Source organism: Crocodylus siamensis, chromosome 7 (assembly GCF_052110815.1).
Source record: "Crocodylus siamensis isolate JL-2025a chromosome 7, ASM5211081v1, whole genome shotgun sequence".
NCBI classification, from domain to species: Eukaryota; Metazoa; Chordata; order Crocodylia; family Crocodylidae; genus Crocodylus; species Crocodylus siamensis.
This window is the reverse complement of record NC_143401.1, coordinates 57,214,837-57,236,184: the sequence shown is the minus strand read 5'-3', so window position 1 is coordinate 57,236,184 and position 21,348 is coordinate 57,214,837. Positions and strand designations below refer to the sequence as shown.

General features: G+C 43.2%; 1 protein-coding gene across 7 annotated transcripts in view; it reads left to right on the top strand.

Moving 5' to 3' along the window:
* ASCC1 (activating signal cointegrator 1 complex subunit 1) overlaps positions 1-20,692 on the top strand; it is a 122,792-nt gene extending 102,100 nt beyond the window's left edge. For all 7 annotated transcript variants that reach the window (XM_090057017.1, XM_090057019.1, XM_090057016.1 and 4 more), the window contains one exon: positions 18,076-20,692. In XM_090057017.1, the coding sequence (XP_089913143.1) occupies positions 18,076-18,192 (117 nt within the window). In that variant the 3' untranslated portion in view covers positions 18,193-20,692. The remainder of the gene's footprint in view (positions 1-18,075) is intronic.
* The last annotated feature ends 656 nt before the right edge of the window (positions 20,693-21,348 follow it).

Sequence of the window (21,348 nt, the reverse complement as noted above, 5' to 3'; positions counted from 1 at the left end):
ACATTTTATCTCCCATGGACCCCATTAGGAACTGTTGATTTAAATTTTTGAAAATCAGGCTAAGTTTAGGTATCTAAAGTGGGACTTTACAGCCTAATATTAGGTGCCTGTGTTCAAAATTTGGCTCCCTACATTATCTGTACTTATGGTATATCTGTATATTTTTGGATTGCTGCATGAAACTTTTAAAACACCCTGTGGAATGTGTATATTGACTGTTTTCTTATTATAGCAAATATTCTTTTGCTTCTTTACGTGCTTTCCCTTAATTCAGTAGGAGAAACTAATATATATCTATATATCTATATATAGAGCCCTCCACGTTGCACCCATATAGATATATATTAGTTTCTCGTACTTAATATATATACTAGTTATATTAGTTTCTTCTACTCCTACCTATATACTATAGGTAGTCAGCTAGTGTTCTGTCTCCCATGCACACACTCACACTTTTCCTTCTAAATTTTCCAGTTAGAACTGAGGTTTATTACTTTAAATATGAAGTCATAGTTGATTTCAGCCACAAGTTGATTTAAATTTAATTTTCCCTTTTATTTAAGATGATATAAGCAACTAATTTAGTTATGAGCTTAGATTATACTAACAAGAGAAATTGCATTAAATGTCAGTTGTACACAGTTTCATTTTGTTTGCTTTGTTGCAAAATTATGAAATGGAAATGATTGAAAAAATAAGTTGAATTTGTGGTAAATTGTATCAGTAATTTGCTTTGTATGGAGAATGAACAGGTAATTCTGATAGATGATGACCTTTTGAATTCATATGACTAGTCATTTTGTCATGCTGATGTCTGTGTTGCTTCATTGCATCTAAGAGAGGCTGCATATTTGCTTCTGCTGTGGACCCTTGAGAAATCTAGGAAATTAGATTTAAGGGGCTGTTCATCATATTATCAAAAGTGTAAGGATTACACTTCACATAGAGCAGGAAGGGACAGCAAGTCAGAGCCAGGCATATACTTGCATAACATGTCTTCATTCAAATAACTGTCATGTTTGCTCTTGTCTTGCTGATATTTTTGAAGCCCTGGTGGGGGAAAATGTGTGTATGAAAATACCAAATGTCTTCCCTTTAGTCTCTTCTCAGTAATTTTTTTCTGTTTGCTGTGGAACAATGCAGAGCATCTTAATCATAAAACACCTGTGTAGTAATTAAAGGCTTTGTTCTGGCTAGCATGCCTTTATAAAGCTGTAAAAAGGGAACAGCTTGCTAGTTCTGACAAAAAGTGGTGTACATGATAGGAGCTGCCTTTCAGGATCAGCACCTGTATGCCTGCTCTTTCTACAGGCCTTTTACATTATTTTTGGAAAGCTTCCAAACATCATTAAACCACTGTCAGATAATCACTGGGGTAGCAGAGCCCAGAATGAATAATAACAGAAATAATACCAGTTCTGGCACTGAAATTTTTCAGAAAACAGTTTGGAAGTGGAACTAGAAATAATCTTTTAACAAATGTTCTTCCCAGAATTGGACATGTTGTCAGGTTGTATATGTTTGATTTTAAGCTTGTATTTTATCTTCCATGAGCTAACAGAAGATCTGACTCAGAATAGAGCTCCTTATGGTATTTCTAACCTGTAGGTTGCAGTTTTGTATATGTCACAAATGGAATGAATTTGGTCTTTAATGGATCAGCCTAGTCTTTGATGGATACAGGCCTACAATTTTTCACTACTGGCAGAGTCTCCTGGGGAACAGCAGGCATGGCAGAGGTGCAGCTCAGAACTACGAACTATTGGTAGGCTTGTTTGGTGGTCTCTGTAACAAAATAGGTAAAAGTAATGCAAATCAGAATTGAGGCTTATCAAAAAGAAAGTAAATAATAATTCTAGAAGCAGAATAGGAGGGTGTGCTTCAAGGAACAAGTGAGCTGTGTTAGTAAAGCAGCATGGAGAGAGCTTGCAAAGCACGCTACTTGTGTTTTTTCTAGTGGTGCTGTGCTCAGCAGTGCCCACTGCTCATACTCATGCCGTCTAAATTGCACTCGCAAATTTAACATTCCATCCTTTTATTTCAAGTGCTTTTACCACCAGTCACTTTGGTCTACCAGTTATTACCATGTTCTGCAAAGGCAATGATGTAAAAATCGCGGTTCGTTTCTCGGGAGGCGAAAAAAAACCTTCAGCCACAGACACACTCTATTAGCAACACAAAAGGTATATATTTGCAAATAGGGTCAGAGAGAGAGACAAAAGATCAAACACTCTGCTGCCCCCGAGGGAAACTGCCCAGCTGGCTTTATCCCCTCTCTCCTGACCACGTGTGCAGAAGGAGGAACTTTTACAACTCATTTCCGATTCATACAAACATGTATGTGAATACGTCGAATCATATGTCGCATGTGTATTATAATTAACTACTTAAGTATGCGGGGCGGATAGGCTTATATGTATTAATTCATTACGCATGGGCAGACAGTACCTGAGGTTACAAAAGTCTGAATTTTCCTTGCTTCAAGGCTAGAACTGCAATTTACTCTTATCTGCATGAGAAAAGCTGAGGAGTATATGCTTTACTGTAACAAAGAGATAGTAACTTTGCAAAACAAAGAGGGAGTGATACCTTAATACAAAGAGCTCTCAGTAGCTTCCCAGTTCTCTCACCAGGGAGGGCTGACAGCTGCACTGTTTTAACAAGACTTATTGATAATGCATTTTTAATAATATTTCTAACAATATCCCCCCTCAAGATGCTTTCTGATCTTTACTTCATTTGGGCATATCAAGATAATTACGAGGAATTTTTCTGAGGACCATGACTTTTGCTACAGTCTGTGCTTTCAAAGGAACTGCTGCGACCTGCATTCCTTCTACTGTAGTGGTTATCAATCTAGTGAGACAAGGAATAAGGCAAGGGATAAAAATTAAACCAGTCAGAGCACACAAAAGCACAAATCCTACTTTTTTCCACCAGGGTCCTCCAAATAATTGAAACCACCAGTCTTTACTCCATGTGGGTTCCCACGTTTGTATTGGTACATGGGCTATTTTCCTAATCTCTTTGGCAATCTCTAAGACTGCTTTTCTGTTGTCGTCTATTTGGAGGCAACAATTAGAAAGGTTGAACTTTCCACAGACTCCGCCATCCTCTGCGAGTAAATAGTCTAGAGCCATTCGATTTTGGTATATGGCTTCCCTCATCTGGGAACTTTGTCGAGCCAGCAACTCGAGAGCAGTGGCAGTCTGGTTAGTAATTACTTCCAAGACGGCCTGCAACCGGATGATTCTATTTAGCATATAAATTGGTGTCCGGTAACCCCAACTTCCATCATTAGCCCATGTAGCTGGTCCATAATACTCAATAATCCTCTGAGGAGGCCACTCATCCTCCTTCCACTTTTGGGAGCCACCCTGTGTCAAACTTACATCAATACTTCTCTTGGCCCTTTTCCAATCATCATACAAAGAGACTCCCAGCTTATTTCCGACCTCAGATGGTAACAAAAAGAAAGATGGTACAATTACTCCAACATAGCAGGTTCCTGTCCACCCTCGTGGTAGTACTGTATAGGCTTTCCTTCCACAAATCCAATAATGTCCTTTCAGGGCCCTGTTTTCCCCTCCCAAGGCTAGGGGGTCACGGCTGTGGAAAAGAAGGGGATGGTATTTGTTGCCCGTCTGCCCTAAAGGGTCAGTGTAATAGTTACTCCGTTTAAACTGACATTTCCATACGCCATCTTTATCCCTATACTCGCACTTGGTTATTTCATTTGTGTCATTTAAGGCACTCCAATATGTATTAAACTTTGCCACCGTGCCATTCGGGTGTACCCATTTCCAACTATAGACATAGGTAAATCGTTCACCTCGGGCCTTTTCATATGCCTGACATCTGGTAGGGTTAGAATCGAAAGGTACTATTCTTGTCTTTTTGGTCTGTTGCATCTGCGGGGAGATTGGGATGCTAACAGCAGAATTCCATTGATCAGCATACTTGGTGCATATTTGGGCCCATTTCAATGTCCATGTACACTGACTATGTCCCAAACTTCTCCCCGTACCATTACTGCTAATACAGTACTCTCCTAATGCTACTTGGGAAAGATCCCAGCTGCGGTTTTCATCCCATTCTTGACCAGTACTCTTAACATCCGCCTTGTCACTGACCAACCATTTTGGGGCCAAAGGAAAAGCCCTCCAAGGCCACTGTTCTCTGGCCTCTTGGAGCCCCCCACAGGCCCAGCAGTTGGTAAGATTAAAAGTACCTGCAATTCTTTCCATCATATCAACATACAAATTTGTCCCTGGGGGAGCAATTTGGGAAAGCGAGGGTGTGAGCCAGCGGTTAAGGCTGCTCAATTCTGCTCCTTTCATTATGCAGATAACAACAAGGCACATTAAGATTCCCACCATATTTTCCCTTTTACTTTCTTGTCTAATTTTCTGAGCTTTGATTAAGCCGTCTCAGGCGCACTTGGAGATCACCAGTAGGTTCACAACTCCACTTGCTGGCTTCTTGTTCCGAAGACGACTCAGCTTCCGGAGTGAGTTCGTCTCGGGAGTTGATGTCCTCTAATGCTTGTGGATGTCGCTTCACACGGGTATGGTGTATCCAACGATCATGGCCAGTAATCTTTACAGCGGTGTGGGTTGTTAGAAGTACCTGGAAAGGGCCACTCCACCTCTCAGTCAAAGGCTCCTTTTTCCACCGCTGCACCAAGACCCAGTCTCCTGGGGAGAAGTCATGTACCGGTACATCTAAAGGCAGACGCTGAAAGGAGGCTGCATACCTGTGAAGAGAAAACAAGACAGACTGCAAGGCAATAACATACATATGAAGCTCACTATTACCTAATTCAAAAGTTACATTCTCTCGCATCCCAGGAGGTAAGACTCGAGGCGGCTTGCCAAACATAATTTCATATGGGGTCAATTTGAGGCCCCGTCGGGGAGTGTTTCGAATGCAAGTAAGAGCTAGCGGCAATGCTTGAGGCCACTTAAGGCGTGTTTCAATACAGATTTTGGTGAGCAAAGTCTTTAAAGTTCTATTCATGCGTTCCACTTGTCCTGAACTCTGTGGTCTCCATGGTGTGTGTAGTTTCCAAGTAACCTTGAGAGCTTGTGCGACTTCTTGAACCACTTTTCCCACAAAGTGTTGTCCTTGATCCGACTCGATGGACTCAGGCAGGGAATACCGGGGAATGATCTCCTGTAACAAATACTTCACTACTGTAGCTGCAGTGGCAGTCCTGGTGGGCCAAGCCTCGACCCAACCAGAGAGCTGGTCTACCATGACAAGTAAAAACCCGTGATGTCCGGACCGTGGGAGCTCGGCAAAATCAATCTGCCATGCCTGTCCAGGGTACGCTGCCCAGGGTCTACCTCCCATTGGCACAGGGGGTTTCCTTCGAGGGTTTACTTTCTGGCATGTGATGCACTTGGTAGCAATGCGCTGAGCTTCTACATATAGCCCTGGGGCTACTGCTTGGCGGATCACTAGATCACCCATGGCCAAACCTCCCATATGGGTTCTTGCATGGAGCTGTTGCAGCACCTCCCGAAGTAATGGCCTGGGTATCATGACTTTCCCTCCTGGTACTATCCACCACCCCTGGGAGTTCTTTTCTGCACAAGCTTTCTGTGCAAATTTATCTTCTTCAGGGGAATACTGTGGGACTAAATCCTGAACGTATGGCCATATGGCATGGGACATGGCCTGCTTGGATACCTCTTCTGCTTCTCCTCCAATAAATGCAGCTTCCTTTGCTGCTGCATCAGCCTTTGCATTTCCAAGCTTATGCTTTTTCTCAGCAGCCTTCCCATGGGCCCGCACATGAATGACTGCTACCTCTTTAGGCTGGTGGAGTGCCTCTAGTAGTTTGATAATCTGGGGGCCATTAGCAATCTTATTCCCAGAGGCAGTAATGAAACCCCTTTCTTTCCACAATAGTCCGTGCGCATGGACTGTAGAAAAAGCATAGCGAGAGTCAGTGTATATATTAACCCGCTGGTCTGTCCCCAGCTGTAATGCTCGGGTGAGCGCAGTGAGTTCCGCGGCCTGTGCCGACCATGAGCTCGGCAATGACTCCCTCCATACTACCTTATCCAAGGTTACCACTGCACATCCTGTTCGTCTTTTTCCATCGATGACAGAGCTGGAGCCGTCCACAAAGTATTCAACATCTGGGTCTTCAATTGGGTCCTCAGCAAGATCAGGTCGCACCTGCGTGGTCTGATTCAGGACCTCAAGGCAGTCATGCGTCGGTTGCCCTGGCTCCGGCAGCAAGGTTGCAGGGTTTAAGGCTGTAGTATGTCTGAAAGTAAGTCCTGGATTAGAGAGCAAAAATATCTCATACCGTGATTGTCTGGAGGGGTTAAGAAATTTCCCTCCCTCAGTCCCTAGGATCTGGGGAACTCCATGAGGAGTGAGTATTTCCATATCCGCACCCATGACTATCTTCTGGGCCTCTTCAACAACCACTGCTGTGGCTGCCACAGCCCGAAGACAGGCTGGCCACCCGAGTGCAACTGGATCTAAAACCTTTGAATAATATCCCACGGGTCTCCAGGTCGGGCCCGATGGCTGTGTCAGCACCCCTGATGCAACCCCTCGATTCTCATGAACATACAGTCGATATGGCTTTTTACTGTTTGGGATGGCTAAGGCAGGGGGCTGGGTTAATGCTGCCTTCAGCAGATCAAAAGCATGCTGCATTTCTTTATTCCATTTCCATTTAGTGAGACTCTCCTTAGTCAGGGATTCGTACAGTGGTCTAGCCTTCCCACCGTAATCTGGTATCCATAGTCGACAGAACCCAGTTAGCCCTAGGAATGCCCGCAGCTCCTTGGGTGACTTAGGTGGGGTTAGACCTTGAATCGCCTGTATGCGATCTGCACTCAGGGCTCTGACTCCTTTTGAGAGCTTATATCCCAAAAATGTGACTTCAGGCTGACATATTTGGGCTTTCTCTCTAGAGACTTTATATCCTTTTTTCCCCAGAGTGTTTAGGAGTGACCTGGTGGCTTCCTCGCAGAGCTGCAAGTTTGGGCTTGCAACTAGCAGGTCATCCACATACTGGAGGAGAGTCACTGCGGGGTGTGATCCCTTCCATTCCCCCAAGTCCTTCTGAAGGGCAAGTCCGAAAATATGGGGGGCTGCTATAAATCCTTGTGGAAGAACTGTCCACATGAGTTGGGCTTTATGGAAAGTATCTGGATCCTCCCATTCAAAAGCAAACAATTTTTGACTCTCTCGGTGAAGGGGAATAGAGAAGAAAGCATCTTTCAAATCTAGCACTGAAAATATCTTAGCTTCCCCCGGTACTTGTGTCAAAATCGTGTGAGGGTTCGGGACTACAGGATGATCTGAAAGGACCTTCTTATTTACAGCTCGTAGGTCTTGGACCAGCCTGTATGAGACCCCATCTGCCTTCGGCACTCCAAGGATGGGGGTGTTATAGGGTGAGGACCCTTCCACTAGCCATCCGTACCTCTTGTATTTCTCTATTAACGGCTTGAGTCCAGCTCTGGCCGCTCGGCTAAGTGGGTACTGCTTTACCCGAACGGGCCCCTCCCCATCCTTGAGTACAATCCTTACCGGGGAGACGAACTTAGCTCGCGCAGGGGTTCCATCAGCCCATACCGAGGGGTCTCCTCCAATCATGTGATCTTCTGGACTTACTGCAGGGCATCGGTCCTCCAGGAGAGCCATCTGATAGTTCGAGCTCTGCTTGACAGGTAGCTGGACCACCATCTGATCGTCTCTGAAAAAGATCTCAGCTTGCAATTTTGTGAGTAAGTCCCGCCCAAGGAGTGCAACCGGGCAACTTGGAGAATACACAAAGGAGTGCTCGAGCAAATGGTCCCCCACCTTGGTGAGGAGTGGTTTACAAACAGGGAGTCGGGTTTGCATTCCCTCAATCCCTTCCACAAGTACATGCTGTTCACTAGTTCCTGCACAGGGGGGGTTTTCTGGAATCATTGAAAATGTAGCCCCAGTATCCACCAAGGCTTCAAAGTTTTTGCCACCAACCCTAATGGTTACCATGGGATCTTCTCGGGCTCCAACCCGAAGGGTAGTGGTCTTAGATCCCTGTCCCCTTCATTCTGAATCCTCACCCTTGTCTTCTGCCCGCATGAGGTGACCTCTCGGTTCCCCCTCTCTCTTCTCCTTCAACTTCAGGCATTCCCTCTTCCAGTGTCCTTTCTCCTTGCAATAAGCACAAACATCTGCTCCCACTCTTTCTCCCTTCCTCTTCTGTATCCCAGCCTTTCCAGGGTTCCCTCCAGTTATAGCAGCTGCTAGTGCTGCCATCTGTCGCTGAGCCTTTTTATCCTCCTTGCGCTCCTGCACTTGCTCACGATTCCCATACACCTTATATGCAATTTCCACCAGCTCTGAAATCGGTTTCCCAGCACCTCCCTCAGTTTTCTGTAACTTCTTACGGATATCAGCAGCAGATTGACCAATAAACATAAGATTTACCATGCGCTGGTTATCCGGGGCTTCTGGATCCAGATCCGAAAACCTGCGAAACGCCTCATACAGCCTCCCAAGGAATGCTGAGGGATCCTCCTCTCTTCCTTGTCTCACCTCATACAATTTAGACAGATTGGTAACCCGAGGCACTGCCTTTCCCATTGCTTCCACTATAATTCCCAAATACCGTGCACTTAGCTTTCTGCCCTCTGCAGTATGATTATCCCATCTTGGCTCCTCTACAGGGCAGGTATCACGCAGAGTACGACTAGCAGCACCTTCTGACTCAACTCTAGCCACCGCAATACGTTCCGCTGTCCCCAACACTAATCTCCTCTCCTCTGGGGTTAGGAGGGTCTGGAGCATCATCTGGACATCAGCCCAAGTGGGTCGATGAGTCTGCCCAATAGATCGGAACAGGTCCCTCATCTTTTCAGGGTCTTCACGAAAAGAGGGGCTCTGATTCTTCCAGTTAAATAAATCTGAAGTGCTAAATGGGGTGTAGACAAAAGTTGCAGTGCCTCCTTCCCCAATAACCTCTCGCATCGGACAGTTCAACACCGGCTGTGACTCTACAGGCTTGCGCAAATAATAACCCTTATTTCCTGATTCAGATGAGGCACTTGGCTGAGGCTCACGCTCTAACTCATTAGGTATGCATTGGTACGTCGGTGGTGGTCTCTCTAAGGGAGGGGGCAGTGGTGCAGAAGGACTGGACCCCGAGGAGGCATCTGACTCATCTTCGCTACCCGACAGGGCAACCGGAGCACGGGTCCGGTACTCAGCCAATTCAGGATCCCCCCCCTCATTAGACTCAGGAAGTACAGGCGCCCCCCCCCCCCCGAGTCTTTTTCTTAACAAGCATCACATGAGACTTTACTAAGTAATTCTTAATCCAAGGTGGCTGATTTTGAACCACCCACAACCAACAATCAATATAAGGAAACTGATTCCAATACCCATTCTGCATAACAATTTCATGGATAGCTATCACTTCTTTTAGCACAAAGGATCCTTTCGGGGTCCAGTGGACCCCAAATGTTGGCCACTCGAGTTGACAAAACTTAGTTAAATCACCTTTTTTCATTTTTATTCCATAATCGGCCGGCTTTGCAAATTTATTAAAATGACGTAATAAGACTTTTAGAGGGGTATCAATATTGTTTTCTACACGAGAGCTACTCGTACCCATTTGCCCACAAAAATGCGCCCAAGGCACACCAAATACCAAAAAGATCTCAACAACAGATGATTTACAATGAGAGCTGAGCCTAGAATTTCTCAGCAAACTTACACATCCTTTGTTTTAGATCCGTACACCAGATTGGGCAAAGGGAATTCGTGTACTCACTCAGATACCCCAGAGATCTCGATCCAAATTCCAAAGCGTGTCTGCCTCTCCAGAAACTCAGAATTTACATGGGATACTTCCTTTAGCTTCCCGGATATTCGGACTTAAACCTCAAATTCCAGGGGCGAGTCCAAAGTCGGCTCGGTGCGCACTTCCCCTGGTACCGGAGGCGCTCCGTCACTGAATTCCGGGGTAGTCCTCGAGAAGCCCCACGTTGGGCGCCAATTATTGATGTAAAAATCGCGGTTCGTTTCTCGGGAGGCGAAAAAAAACCTTCAGCCACAGACACACTCTATTAGCGACACAAAAGGTATATATTTGCAAATAGGGTCAGAGAGAGAGACAAAAGATCAAACACTCTGCTGCCCCCGAGGGAAACTGCCCAGCTGGCTTTATCCCCTCTCTCCTGACCACGTGTGCAGAAGGAGGAACTTTTACAACTCATTTCCGATTCATACAAACATGTATGTGAATACGTCGAATCATACGTCGCATGTGTATTATAATTAACTACTTAAGTATGCGGGGCGGATAGGCTTATATGTATTAATTCATTACGCATGGGCAGACAGTACCTGAGGTTACAAAAGTCTGAATTTTCCTTGCTTCAAGGCTAGAACTGCAATTTACTCTTATCTGCATGAGAAAAGCTGAGGAGTATATGCTTTACTGTAACAAAGAGATAGTAACTTTGCAAAACAAAGAGGGAGTGATACCTTAATACAAAGAGCTCTCAGTAGCTCTCCCAGTTCTCTCACCAGGGAGGGCTGACAGCTGCACTGTTTTAACAAGACTTATTGATAATGCATTTTTAATAATATTTCTAACAGTGAGGAGCTTTTATTTTTCTAAGTGTTTTACATGCTTCAGTCTAGAACAGGGGTTATCAACTGGGGGTATGCAGAAAGGGGCTAGGGGGTATGCATGGGCTGGTGGGGACAGAGTGCTGGAGGGAACTTGCACATGGTGGCTGCCACTGCCATCCACCATCCTGTGCCACTGCATGCAACCCCTCCCCCCACCCCATCTGGCTGCTATTCCAGGCTCCTGCTACCCCCTCCCCCCCAGTCTAGAATGGTATCATGGTTTGGGTTTAGCTAAATTATTCTGGTTAATGATCATATTTTGCTTTTCTGTAGTTGGTTCCATTATCAGCTATGAAAGTACTGCACAACTAGCAATTACAGTTGTATGACACCCAGGAAGTACCCAGGTGTTCCCTGGCTTCTCTACTTTGCTTTTGCCTTTAGATAATTTTTTCTTTTGGAAAATAATTCTTCTCCTTGTGGAGACTTCTGCTTGCAGTGCACTTTGCATAGAGGAATGTGTGGATAAGTTTAAAAATGACTGAAGAGGGACATGGTGTTAGTTTAGAGGCTGGGGGTTTTATAACCATTTTAAGAGGTGCCAGTGGTTTTTCCTCTGCAGCTCTTAGTGCCTAAGGGTTTATTTAAAGGGGGAAATAATAGTCTCAATTCTGTCTCCAGGGAGAGAAGACAGGGGGCTGCTCTTACCCTGGGCTTCTGTATGTATGCCACCACACTAACCTGCCTCTGTTTAAGGTGTCTTTAGAGGGGGACAGCATGGTGGTTATAGAGCTGTAGAACAAAAGTTCCATTAAAAGAATCTCAACCTTTTACCTGGGACTAAAAAAAATTAACTAATTCCTCAGGAACCAAAGAACATCAGTGCACCTGCAAAAAAAAGCTGGTGCTTGAGTACTATCAGGGATACCTAATAACCTGCGTTTCTTTTTTTCTGCTATGCTCTTTCTGAGGATGTCACCTTTCCACCATGGGATTCTGCCTGGAAAATAGCACTATTTATAAGCAGAGAATTAGATTAACATGCAGGTACATGCCTGTTGTGCTGCCTTGCATTGCTACCCTGGAGTTGGTAGCTTAGGACTTGTTTCTTTAACCTTCCCTTCAGTTTTCATTGCTGATTCTTTCATTCAGTGCAGCTCCTGATCAGGACGAGTGAGTGAAAGTTGCTGGGAGAATCAGTGCTGCTCTTTACAAAGCAGCTGATGTTCTATATCCTGTATCTCTCTTCCAAACTGGAGTTAAGTCTCACAACATAGGTGGTCTCTGTATATCTTGTGTCGCTTGAAATTTCTATACACAGATTCTGAGTGGTGCACCCCATATACGCACAGTACAGGTTTGCCAGCCACGTGCTGCATTCCTAACGCATACTTTTGCTGGTGTGCGGCTCTCATACAAGGGTAGAGCAAAGTCACCCCTAAATGCTGCATGCATGCTGCATATGTGTTTCTCCAAGGAAGCTTAACCTATGCATTGCACCAGCATATTGGACATAGCAGAGAAAATCGGCTGTTGTATTGTTCTGCCTTCTCTCTTGGATTATGCAATATACCTAGCTTTTACATAATATTTTATATTTATATTTGCACCTGCTCTTTCTCTCTCCACTTGAAAAAAAATCTGATTTTGGCATTCTTTTTCAGGCTAAAACACTAGGTTCATCATATCCTTGAAGAGCGTAGAGCAGACTTTTTTTTTTTCCTTGTAGGCTGATTGGTCACAGGCTAATCACTGTCTCTCCGCTTTCCTGCAATGCTGATTCACAAGGGACAGTTTTGTACTGTTCATCTAGAATACCTCTACCCTAAGGCTGTGCTTTATGTGGTTGATGTTTGCAGCAGACTGAGCTCCCTGCCGGCTATTATATATGTGTGCATTTTATCCTATGATAATGCAGCTCTTTGGTAGTAGTTTTTAATTGCAAGGCATTACAGTGAGTTGTTGCTCCCTTGGCATTTTGAGTTTTGAGACTCTCAGCAGAATTGCTTGGACTTTTTTATTAATTGAGAATAGGTCATTTTTGGCTGGTTACTTTAGGCAAAGCAAAGCTTTAGAACTGATCAATAATCCTGACAGTAGTAGCAAAATCCAGGCCAGGCAGCTGAAAGTGCAAACCTGAGAGCTTACGTGAAGGAAGTTTTAAGTACCTTTGCTTCCTTCCCTCATCTGGATGCATTTAGTCCTCCTGCTGTCCGTGCCTCTTCAGGCGAATCCATTAATATTTCTCATGCTTGTTGCGCCTATGACAGGTGATTTAAAAGCACCAGTTTGTGCTGGCATCCCCACTCTTCATAAATGGAGCTGAAATGTGTTGTTGCTGCCCTGATGTGGATTAGCTCAGTGATTTATCACTGCTGTTCCAGGGTTTGAAAACAAAGGTGCCATCTCATTTGGAGAGGGTTGTCTGGAGGAAGCTGCAGGACATAAGTATGATAGGAACGGGTGTTTTACAAATGTGGCACTATTACCCTTTACTTGGTCACATCTGGGTCTTGAAATGTCACTCACTTGAATTTTAGTTTCACAATTTAGTTTTAAATTAGTGTCTTTGAAAAATGCAGTACGAAGACAGGAAACAGAATACTTTTGCTTGTCTGCCTTATGTTCAGTCCCCTGAAGGATACGATTGAAGCTTTGTGGTAAAAAGCTTGGCCTAAAGTTTCTGCTTAAACCTGCAAAGTCTAAATTAAAGTATGTGATTTTTTTTTTCAAAAGGAATATATAAACACTCCATCTTATCTTTCTTAAAGTTAGTGTCAGTGCCACTGAGGGGAACCCAGCAGTGTAGTCTGCACATGAGAAGGGGGTTGAGCCTCAGAAAAAAAAGTTACCAACTTCCCAGGGTATTGTTTTAAATGAGAAACAAGAGCTTTAAGGAAGACAAACATTTTGAAATGTTGTCTTCTTGACTCAAAATCAATGACTGCTGTGTCTGATATGGAAAATATTTGGCCCACTTAAGGGCAGATTGCTCTGATTAAGCATCTGATAGGCTGTGCCTCTATGACATAGCCCATTGGGAGGGGCTATGGGAAGGTGTAGCACTTCAGTTGGTGCACCAAGAGGTCTTCTACTGGTTGACATACGGAAATGCAAGGTAGCTGGGGATCTGTGTACTCTTTGTTCCCATTTGTTCAGCTAACTGCTTCTAAGGAAAATAATTCTGTAGTATCCTCTGCAGTCTCCCCCACATGTACTTCCATAAGCTAGTTAAAAAGCCCACACATGCTTTGCTTATCCTCTACCTCTAGTTCAGATTTTTTTACGTGAGGAGGCAGGGGGCTCTTGGATGATAGTAGTAGTGCAAAGGTAAGTGTGGTGTTGACTCTGTGCAGTGACCTTTGTTCCCAATAAGTTCATTTTCACTTACTATAGATATATATTTTTTTAAGTGGGTCTTGTTTCTTCTTAAGGCAGCAAGACAGTTAATCCTTCATTATGTCAGGATTTGTAGAATTACAGTTCTTTTGCTGAACCTTACTCCAAAAGGTTCTACTTTTAGTAACCATGTGGAGTTTTTTTCTTTTCTTGCTAACTGCTGCCTATTGATCTGTGCCCTGTATTTTTCTCTGCAGCCTGTTTGTTAAGGTGGGTTGAGTGAAAACCTAAGCAAGAGGGAAAAGAGAGAGGATTGGATATGTTTGATGGATGTCACACTTCCCAAGGAACAGAGCAGCCTTTACCACAGCTTTTTTTCTGGTCCCCGGCATAGAATGCAGAAGTGTATTACAGCATGTTGCTTTCTGTGCAGCATCTCATCCTCTAATACGAGGATCAGTAAGGGATCAGTGAGGAGTTTCTTTTCCAGTTCTGTTTTGGCTCTTCTCAAGTTAAATGGAAGGAGTGGTCGGGGGCTAGGGAGGGGCTGAGAGCTAGGGTGTCCATCATGGAGGACATTCTGGTTTTCTGCTACTTTGTCTTCTGTCCTCTGTTGATACGAAACTGGATGCCTTTATGTCCTCTATTTCAAAAGAAAAATAGAGGACATAAAGGCATTCAGTTTCGTATCAGTAGAGGACAGAGGACAACCGGACTGACCTCTGTGATGGCCACCCTACTCTCAGTAAGAGCTGAGGGTCCCAAATACATTGTCCATTTGTGCATCAAAATACCAGCTTTCCCCATTGCTGGAGACTGATGCCACTCCAGGTGCTGAAAGGCCTTTTTCCTAACTGAATTTGAGGGCCTTAGGGCGATCCATATTAGTGGCCTCCAATGGCTGCTATCACTGGGAGCCACAGGGAGTGAGGAAGTATCAGTAAAAATAGAAGGCTTGAAATGAAAACTGGAAAAATGACTGTGGTCACCCTTTAAATCTTGTAACATGTTTACTTTCAGAATGTACAGCTACATTACCAAAAATCAATAGTTCCAGCAGTGTTCTCCTAGGGAAACACATGCATGCACACAAGAGGTGGCAGTTCTTAAAAAGCCAAGGGAGTACAAAGTACTTAAGTACAAGGATTTAGCTTTACTTTCTGCAGTGCGTGACTAGAGAGTTCTTGATCTGGACTATACCTGCTGGGTCTCTAGGTATGTACTGTCAAATTGACTGACACAGTGCAAAGCAGGAGATGCACTGAAATTAATGTCAGAATTAAATGATTATGAGATGTCTGTTAATTTATAAGCCAAACTAAACTACTGCATAGTATATAGTCTGCGAAGACAATTATTTTGAAGATATTGCTATGCAAGGTAGTTTTGTGTGTGCATTTGATTTCAAAGGGTTGCTATTGGTACTGGGATACTATAACATTTGTTCTCTTTTTCTTTTTGCAAATTCCTGGAATTTTGTGTTTTTCTTAAAAAATAAATGCTTCAGTTCCCTTTCCCTTCCCCTGCAAAGTAACTTTCAAAACACCAGCATGCCAAGATTTATAAGCAACCTTACAACAACCTCTGTGTATGCAGTGACAAAGTGATCCTTTTTGTTGAGGGTGATGGATTTGTGCTCCAACTTTTTTTCAACCGTGTGTTATAAGGCCGGAGAGGAAACAAAATTAAGCATGTATAAATATCATTACAGGGCTGAAGTGTTGTTTTAGCCATGGTGGTCCAGGATATGTGAGAAGATTTTTTGGGGGGGGTGAAATCTTTTTTTATTGGACCAGCTACATAGTTGGGGGAGATGTGGGGATTTTAAATATTTTCAGATGGCTGACATATATCAGGGCTTTTGGCATTAAGTGGGGTCTGGAAATCTCAAAGAAAACTAGTCTTCCTCCAGTATATCTCATTAATGAGACATTTTATCCTGAGTGTTCCAACATGAACTGTCCAAGCTTCTGGGAATATAGTTAATCTTTAATTGTATAAATCTTTAATTGCTTAAAATGGAGTTTGGTCTTAGTCATTTTTCTTCTTTCTTCTCTTTTTTTCCTCCTACTCTTTAGCTATTTTATTGGAATTGCCTCTCTTAAATGATGTGTGAACTCTGTTTCATAGCTACACCTGCATATGTTAAATTCTTGTACCTGATACCAATTAATCCTCAAAATGCCCCAAGTCACAAGATGGAACGATAAGAATCATGAAGGGGAAAAGCATTACTGCTGAACCTGAGTAACAGAACAGAATACAGCACATTCTGTTACTGTGGAGGTCAGCTAATAGAGCTGATGCAGAAGTTGCCCAGCGATCCAGGCAGAAGAAGGCTTTGCACTTGAGATATGGGGTTTGAGAGTGACCTGTCTGTTGAGTGGTTAGAGGGGTCAGTAGCATCAGAAGGGTGAGATTTAGTGTTATATGGAGAAAGACTTGATTCATGAGTCAGATGGGACAGTGGCTCTCTTCAGCCAAGGTGGATAGGGGGTGATGGTCAAAGAGGGGAAGAAGAGGGAGGGGTGGCATGGGGTATCCAGATATGAAGAAGCTGTGAGGAACCTGAAGTCACTCTTATACTGACCTGTATTTCTGACTTAGAAACAAAAGCCCTCCCTTGCTTGCTCAGCTTTGGTAGAGAAGGCTGGAGAAGACTGTGAGTACTACTGCAGTCAAGTCTCCTCTGAAATCTCTGTCCACAGGAAACTGACTCCTGCCAAGTGCAAACTAAGTTACTACTTGGAGACTTACCACCACTTTCTCTAAAATAACTGGAGTAGGAGTGGTGAAATTAGTAATGAAACTAGGAAGGTCCCAGTAAGGGTAAACTGTCAGCTGCTCTGTGCCATGTACCCTCAAGAGCTGGCTCATCCAAGTCATAGCTGAAACACTCTCTCTGGGTGCAGCCTGGGAGTTGTCACTTGCTGTTCCCCATTCTGTAGTTACTTTGTGGATAAACAGGGAACTTCCATGCCTAAAGCAATAGATGAGGGAACTTTCACCAGTACTTCATTCCCTAGAGAATAATAATGTCAAGAACTATCCCAGGAGTATTTCAAGCAACATTTTCATACAGACAGGGATATTTGCAATGTAGAATAAATTTGTCAAAGCAGTAAATTGTTTACATCAATGCTGTGGAGACTCAGACACATTTTTAGAAAGGGGGAAAATAAAACCTTAATTTCAAATACCTACTTAGTGCCTATAAGATGATTATATATGGAAGAATCGATGCATCACTGGCTCTGGAAGGCCAGACTTTTAATTAATTTATAGACTTTTCCTGGCCATTAATGTTCCTATGTTCCATAATGCCAGGAAGAGGTGTGTGCAACTGTCTTGAGCTGATGTCTGCAGGGACAGATACAAAATTCAATAGGAGACAGATGGAAAGAGAGTTTGTAAGGTCTCTATGGTGGGGAGACTACCACTCAGGCCCTTGATGAGCCTCAATATTGGAACATTAAACTGAGTTTGATATTACTATATTTATTGAAAAGCTTTCCTAAGGCATGACTGACATTTTAAGGTAGAGCAATTTCCTGCATCTTAATGGAATAGGAAAAGCACTTTACACTTCAACATGATGCTTTTCCAAGCAATATTGCTGAACACTCCTATAATGAATTCTGATGTCATTTTTTTGTCTGTCTTGTAGATGGTGTTAATCACTACAGTAGCTCCCTCGTGGACTGAATTTCAGCTTTCTTTTTTAATTTGCACTTAAGTCTTTGTTGAATAAAAAGGAATTTGATGGCTCAAGGGTTAGTATTAGGATAAAGAGCCTTTCACTGTTAGAACAGAGGTTTGAATTAGGACGAAACTGTAGCCACAAGTCATTACTTTGTGATGACTGATCTCAATGCTGTTTCTTTACATGCTTCAAAATGCTGAGATCAGAAAGGGTGTCAGCTTGGGCTAATTGTTGTGGTGCTTTTTCAACAAAGACTAACTTTACTTTTTAGGAAAAAAATCTGTTATGAAGAATAATTCTGTTAAAGGCAAACAAATGTAGAAAATATAAATATGTGGAAACTTTTTGTGAGGCTGATTTTTTTGCAGGGGACTTCCAGCAAGTTTGTTTTTCTTTAGGTATTCATTTGTGTTATTGTTTCTCTCTTACAGCTCTTTGAGAACTTCTGCTTTGGAGAACTGCAGCTGAATTCAGTCCATCTTTCTGAGAGGTTCTCCACAGACAGCTCTGGTTACTATGCAACATCTGGACAGCTTACCTTTTCCTGAAGTGCAGGCTCAGCTGACCGAACCAACCTGCTCTGCACCCAAAACTGCATGACAAGCAGCATGTTGATTAAAACAATTAACATTTGATAGCCTCAGATTTGGACAGAGACCATTTCTTTTATGGACTCCACAAAGATTGAGAGCCTGTGTTATCCTTTCTACCACAGTTATTGATATTGCATTTTCTTGGCAGAAGTCTCCTGCAGTCCCTCTGCCAGACATCCCATATCAACTCAGTAACCTGTGATTCCCTTCCCCCTCTATTAACACTTTGGTTTCTGAGTAGGGGAAATATGAAAATGAGTATCCTCAGTATGAAGCAGCATTCTTAGCTAAAAAAGTTTCAGCTAAGATGCTTAATGCCTTCATACACATATGAAAACAACATTTATTTTTCTATAAATGTTGTCATATTTTTCCATCCATCACATATTTATTTTTCTCCCTGCCTCAGCTTCCTCCCTTCCCTTTCAACCTTGTTCCTAAGCTATTTTGTTTACTCCTCTATAGGCTTACTTTAAAAACTAATTAAGGAAGTAGAAAGCTTCCCAATGAAATCACTGGGCTCTGGGTGAGGCTTTCTGTTTGGATGGTAACATCACTATGCAACTGCTAGAGCTTGGTCTGGGGATCTCTTCTGGATTTTATCACTGGTAATAAAAACAGGAATGTTGCATGTGTCTGTTCCCGTTTGTCAGTAAACTACTTGTCATGGATGAACAGAAGAGATGCATATATATCTTGGGATCAGCCACCCAGAAATACACACTCAGGCTTTCTCATAGGAGTTGGCTACCCAACAACCAACGCTGTTTATGCTGTGGAAAGAGATGATATACTCCTGAAAGTTTCTTGATGTGTTTCATTTTAACAGTTGCCACCCAGAAGCAATCTATGTATTGGATAATACTAAATATTAAAACTCCAAGGGGACACAGAAAACTATTTTTATTCTCTTTGTGTGCAATTCCCCCAGAAGCTTAGCAATAAAATTTCCTTCCTGACTACTTTTGTCCCTTATTACCCACTATTGATTTTTTTTCTCATTGAGGTTGACTCTTTTTGATGTTTTGGGCTAGATTCTGCCACTGACAGCAGTGCAGAATGTTCTTCCCTACTCTGAGTAATCTTACTGAAACTGGTATGGCTACTTGCATTATTTTCTGGGAATAAAAATGGCAGAACACAGCCTTTGAGTACTAATACCATATCAAATGGTTATTTTTTAAATTAATGGTAGCAAAAATCCTAGATGTTTAAATGTTTTTAACAAGACACACTCACAAAGCTTGGGGGCGAGGGGAGATAGAATATCAGGAAGGCATCTAGTCTAATATCTCTGGCAAACCATCTCAGATAAGATTTACCAAATCATAACCATTTACGGTTGTGTGTTGATCTTCAGCTACTTAGTGATACCAGTCTGTAGGCACTAGATAAATTCATTGCATGTTGTTTCAGTCTCCTGGTAATAGGAAGGGCTTGGTCCTGCTGTCATTACTTCCTATAGATAATTACACATGCTTACATTTACATCTGTGCCTTAACAGTGGTGCTATGCTTGAATGCAAATGTTTGAGAAATACTGTCTTTCTTTGCAGATAAGCCCATGTCAATAAGGGCAGAGTTCAATAAAATAGGTTGGCACACTTGAGTTCAGTGGTGTTATCTGCAAGCACTGTTGCATCTCTCTAACATGGCACAGAGGGAGTGCACAGATGCAATAAAGCAGGGGTGTCAAACTCATCTCGCCTTGCAGACTGGATGAGGGTCACTGGGCCACTCTGTGGGCCAGACCAAGACCAACACCCTGTGCAGCGCCAGGAGGTGCCAGGTCCAGCTTGCATGCCACATGCAGCATGTGGGGTCAGGGCTAGCACATAGCGTCAGTCCAGTGACACACAGGCCAGGTCATACAGATCCACAGGCCTGATTAGGCCTGTGGGCTGTATGTTTTGACTCCCCTGCAATAAAACACTGGTATAATTGTTCCTGCCATCAGAACAAATGGGAGCAGAACAGAACTTTTGGCAATGGATTTGGAAGAGTGTTCCTATATAAGTATTTGTAAAATACATATTCATAACTTAATTTTACTTAAATATGAATTATAATTGAATAGCGATTTATGAAAGTGCTGTATGGAAGATACTATAGAGATTAACCTAAGTTGTTATATCCCGGGTTCTGTTATTTTTTGCAAAGCCTCTTTTCAGGCTAAATGTCAACTTAAGCAAGGAGATTGTACTTGCACACGATTAATCTGTGGCTTCTTCTCCCTCCTTAGAAATATTTTTGAAAACTTAAGTGTGGATCCTGTATGTATTGGTTCTGTATCTATATGGAATTCAGTAAAGAGAGATGCAAGATGAGAATGTGGTGCAGTTGGTCTGCTCAGTGCACAAACTTGCATAATCCTAAAGTGAATACACTTCTGGGGCATGAACCATGACATGTCTTTGAAAGTATTTATCTTTAATAAAATATACCAAAATTGGCATCTGAGTTTTCTACTACTGGTCAGTAAAGGCTTGCTTGTTACTACTGCATGAAAAACGAGTAATTTATAGGGATGGTTGGAGAGGAGGGACACTCTTAGAAGATGCTTGTGGTGTTTTATTATTTTAACATACTGGTAATCACAGTATCTGCAGCAAGGCCCTCTCCATTTGCACATAGGGCAGCCTGCCTCAGAGGCCAAAAGCTTGGATGTCTGCCCCCTCCTGCTCTGTGGCTGTGCTATTCTTTTGCAGCTCTGCAGAATGCTGGTGGTCATTGTCTCCCACTTCTTTCAGGATTAAAGCAAATGAAGCATTAAAGCCCTAGAGCTGTAAATGACTGTACTGCCCCTGCATGTGCACTGAGCCCCAGTGGCTTCATTAAGTGAGAAGCAGTTCAGTAGATCATTCTCCTTCCCCTGCTTAGTCAGCCCTGCAGTGCCACACGGACAGTCCCTCTCAGTTGTAGGGCTCTTCCCTGGCCTTGGCCTTTTCTTTTCGTTTGTCTGAACTTCAGTCTCCCTTCCTGTTGTGGATTGGTATTCCAGCAGTACGGAGGGTGGCAGAAATACCGGATGCAAGAGTAGGATGGGAAAGAAACCAAGGTGTCAGACTGAGCCCTGTAGAATCCCTGCCCCCCTCCACAGGGCTCCTTCTG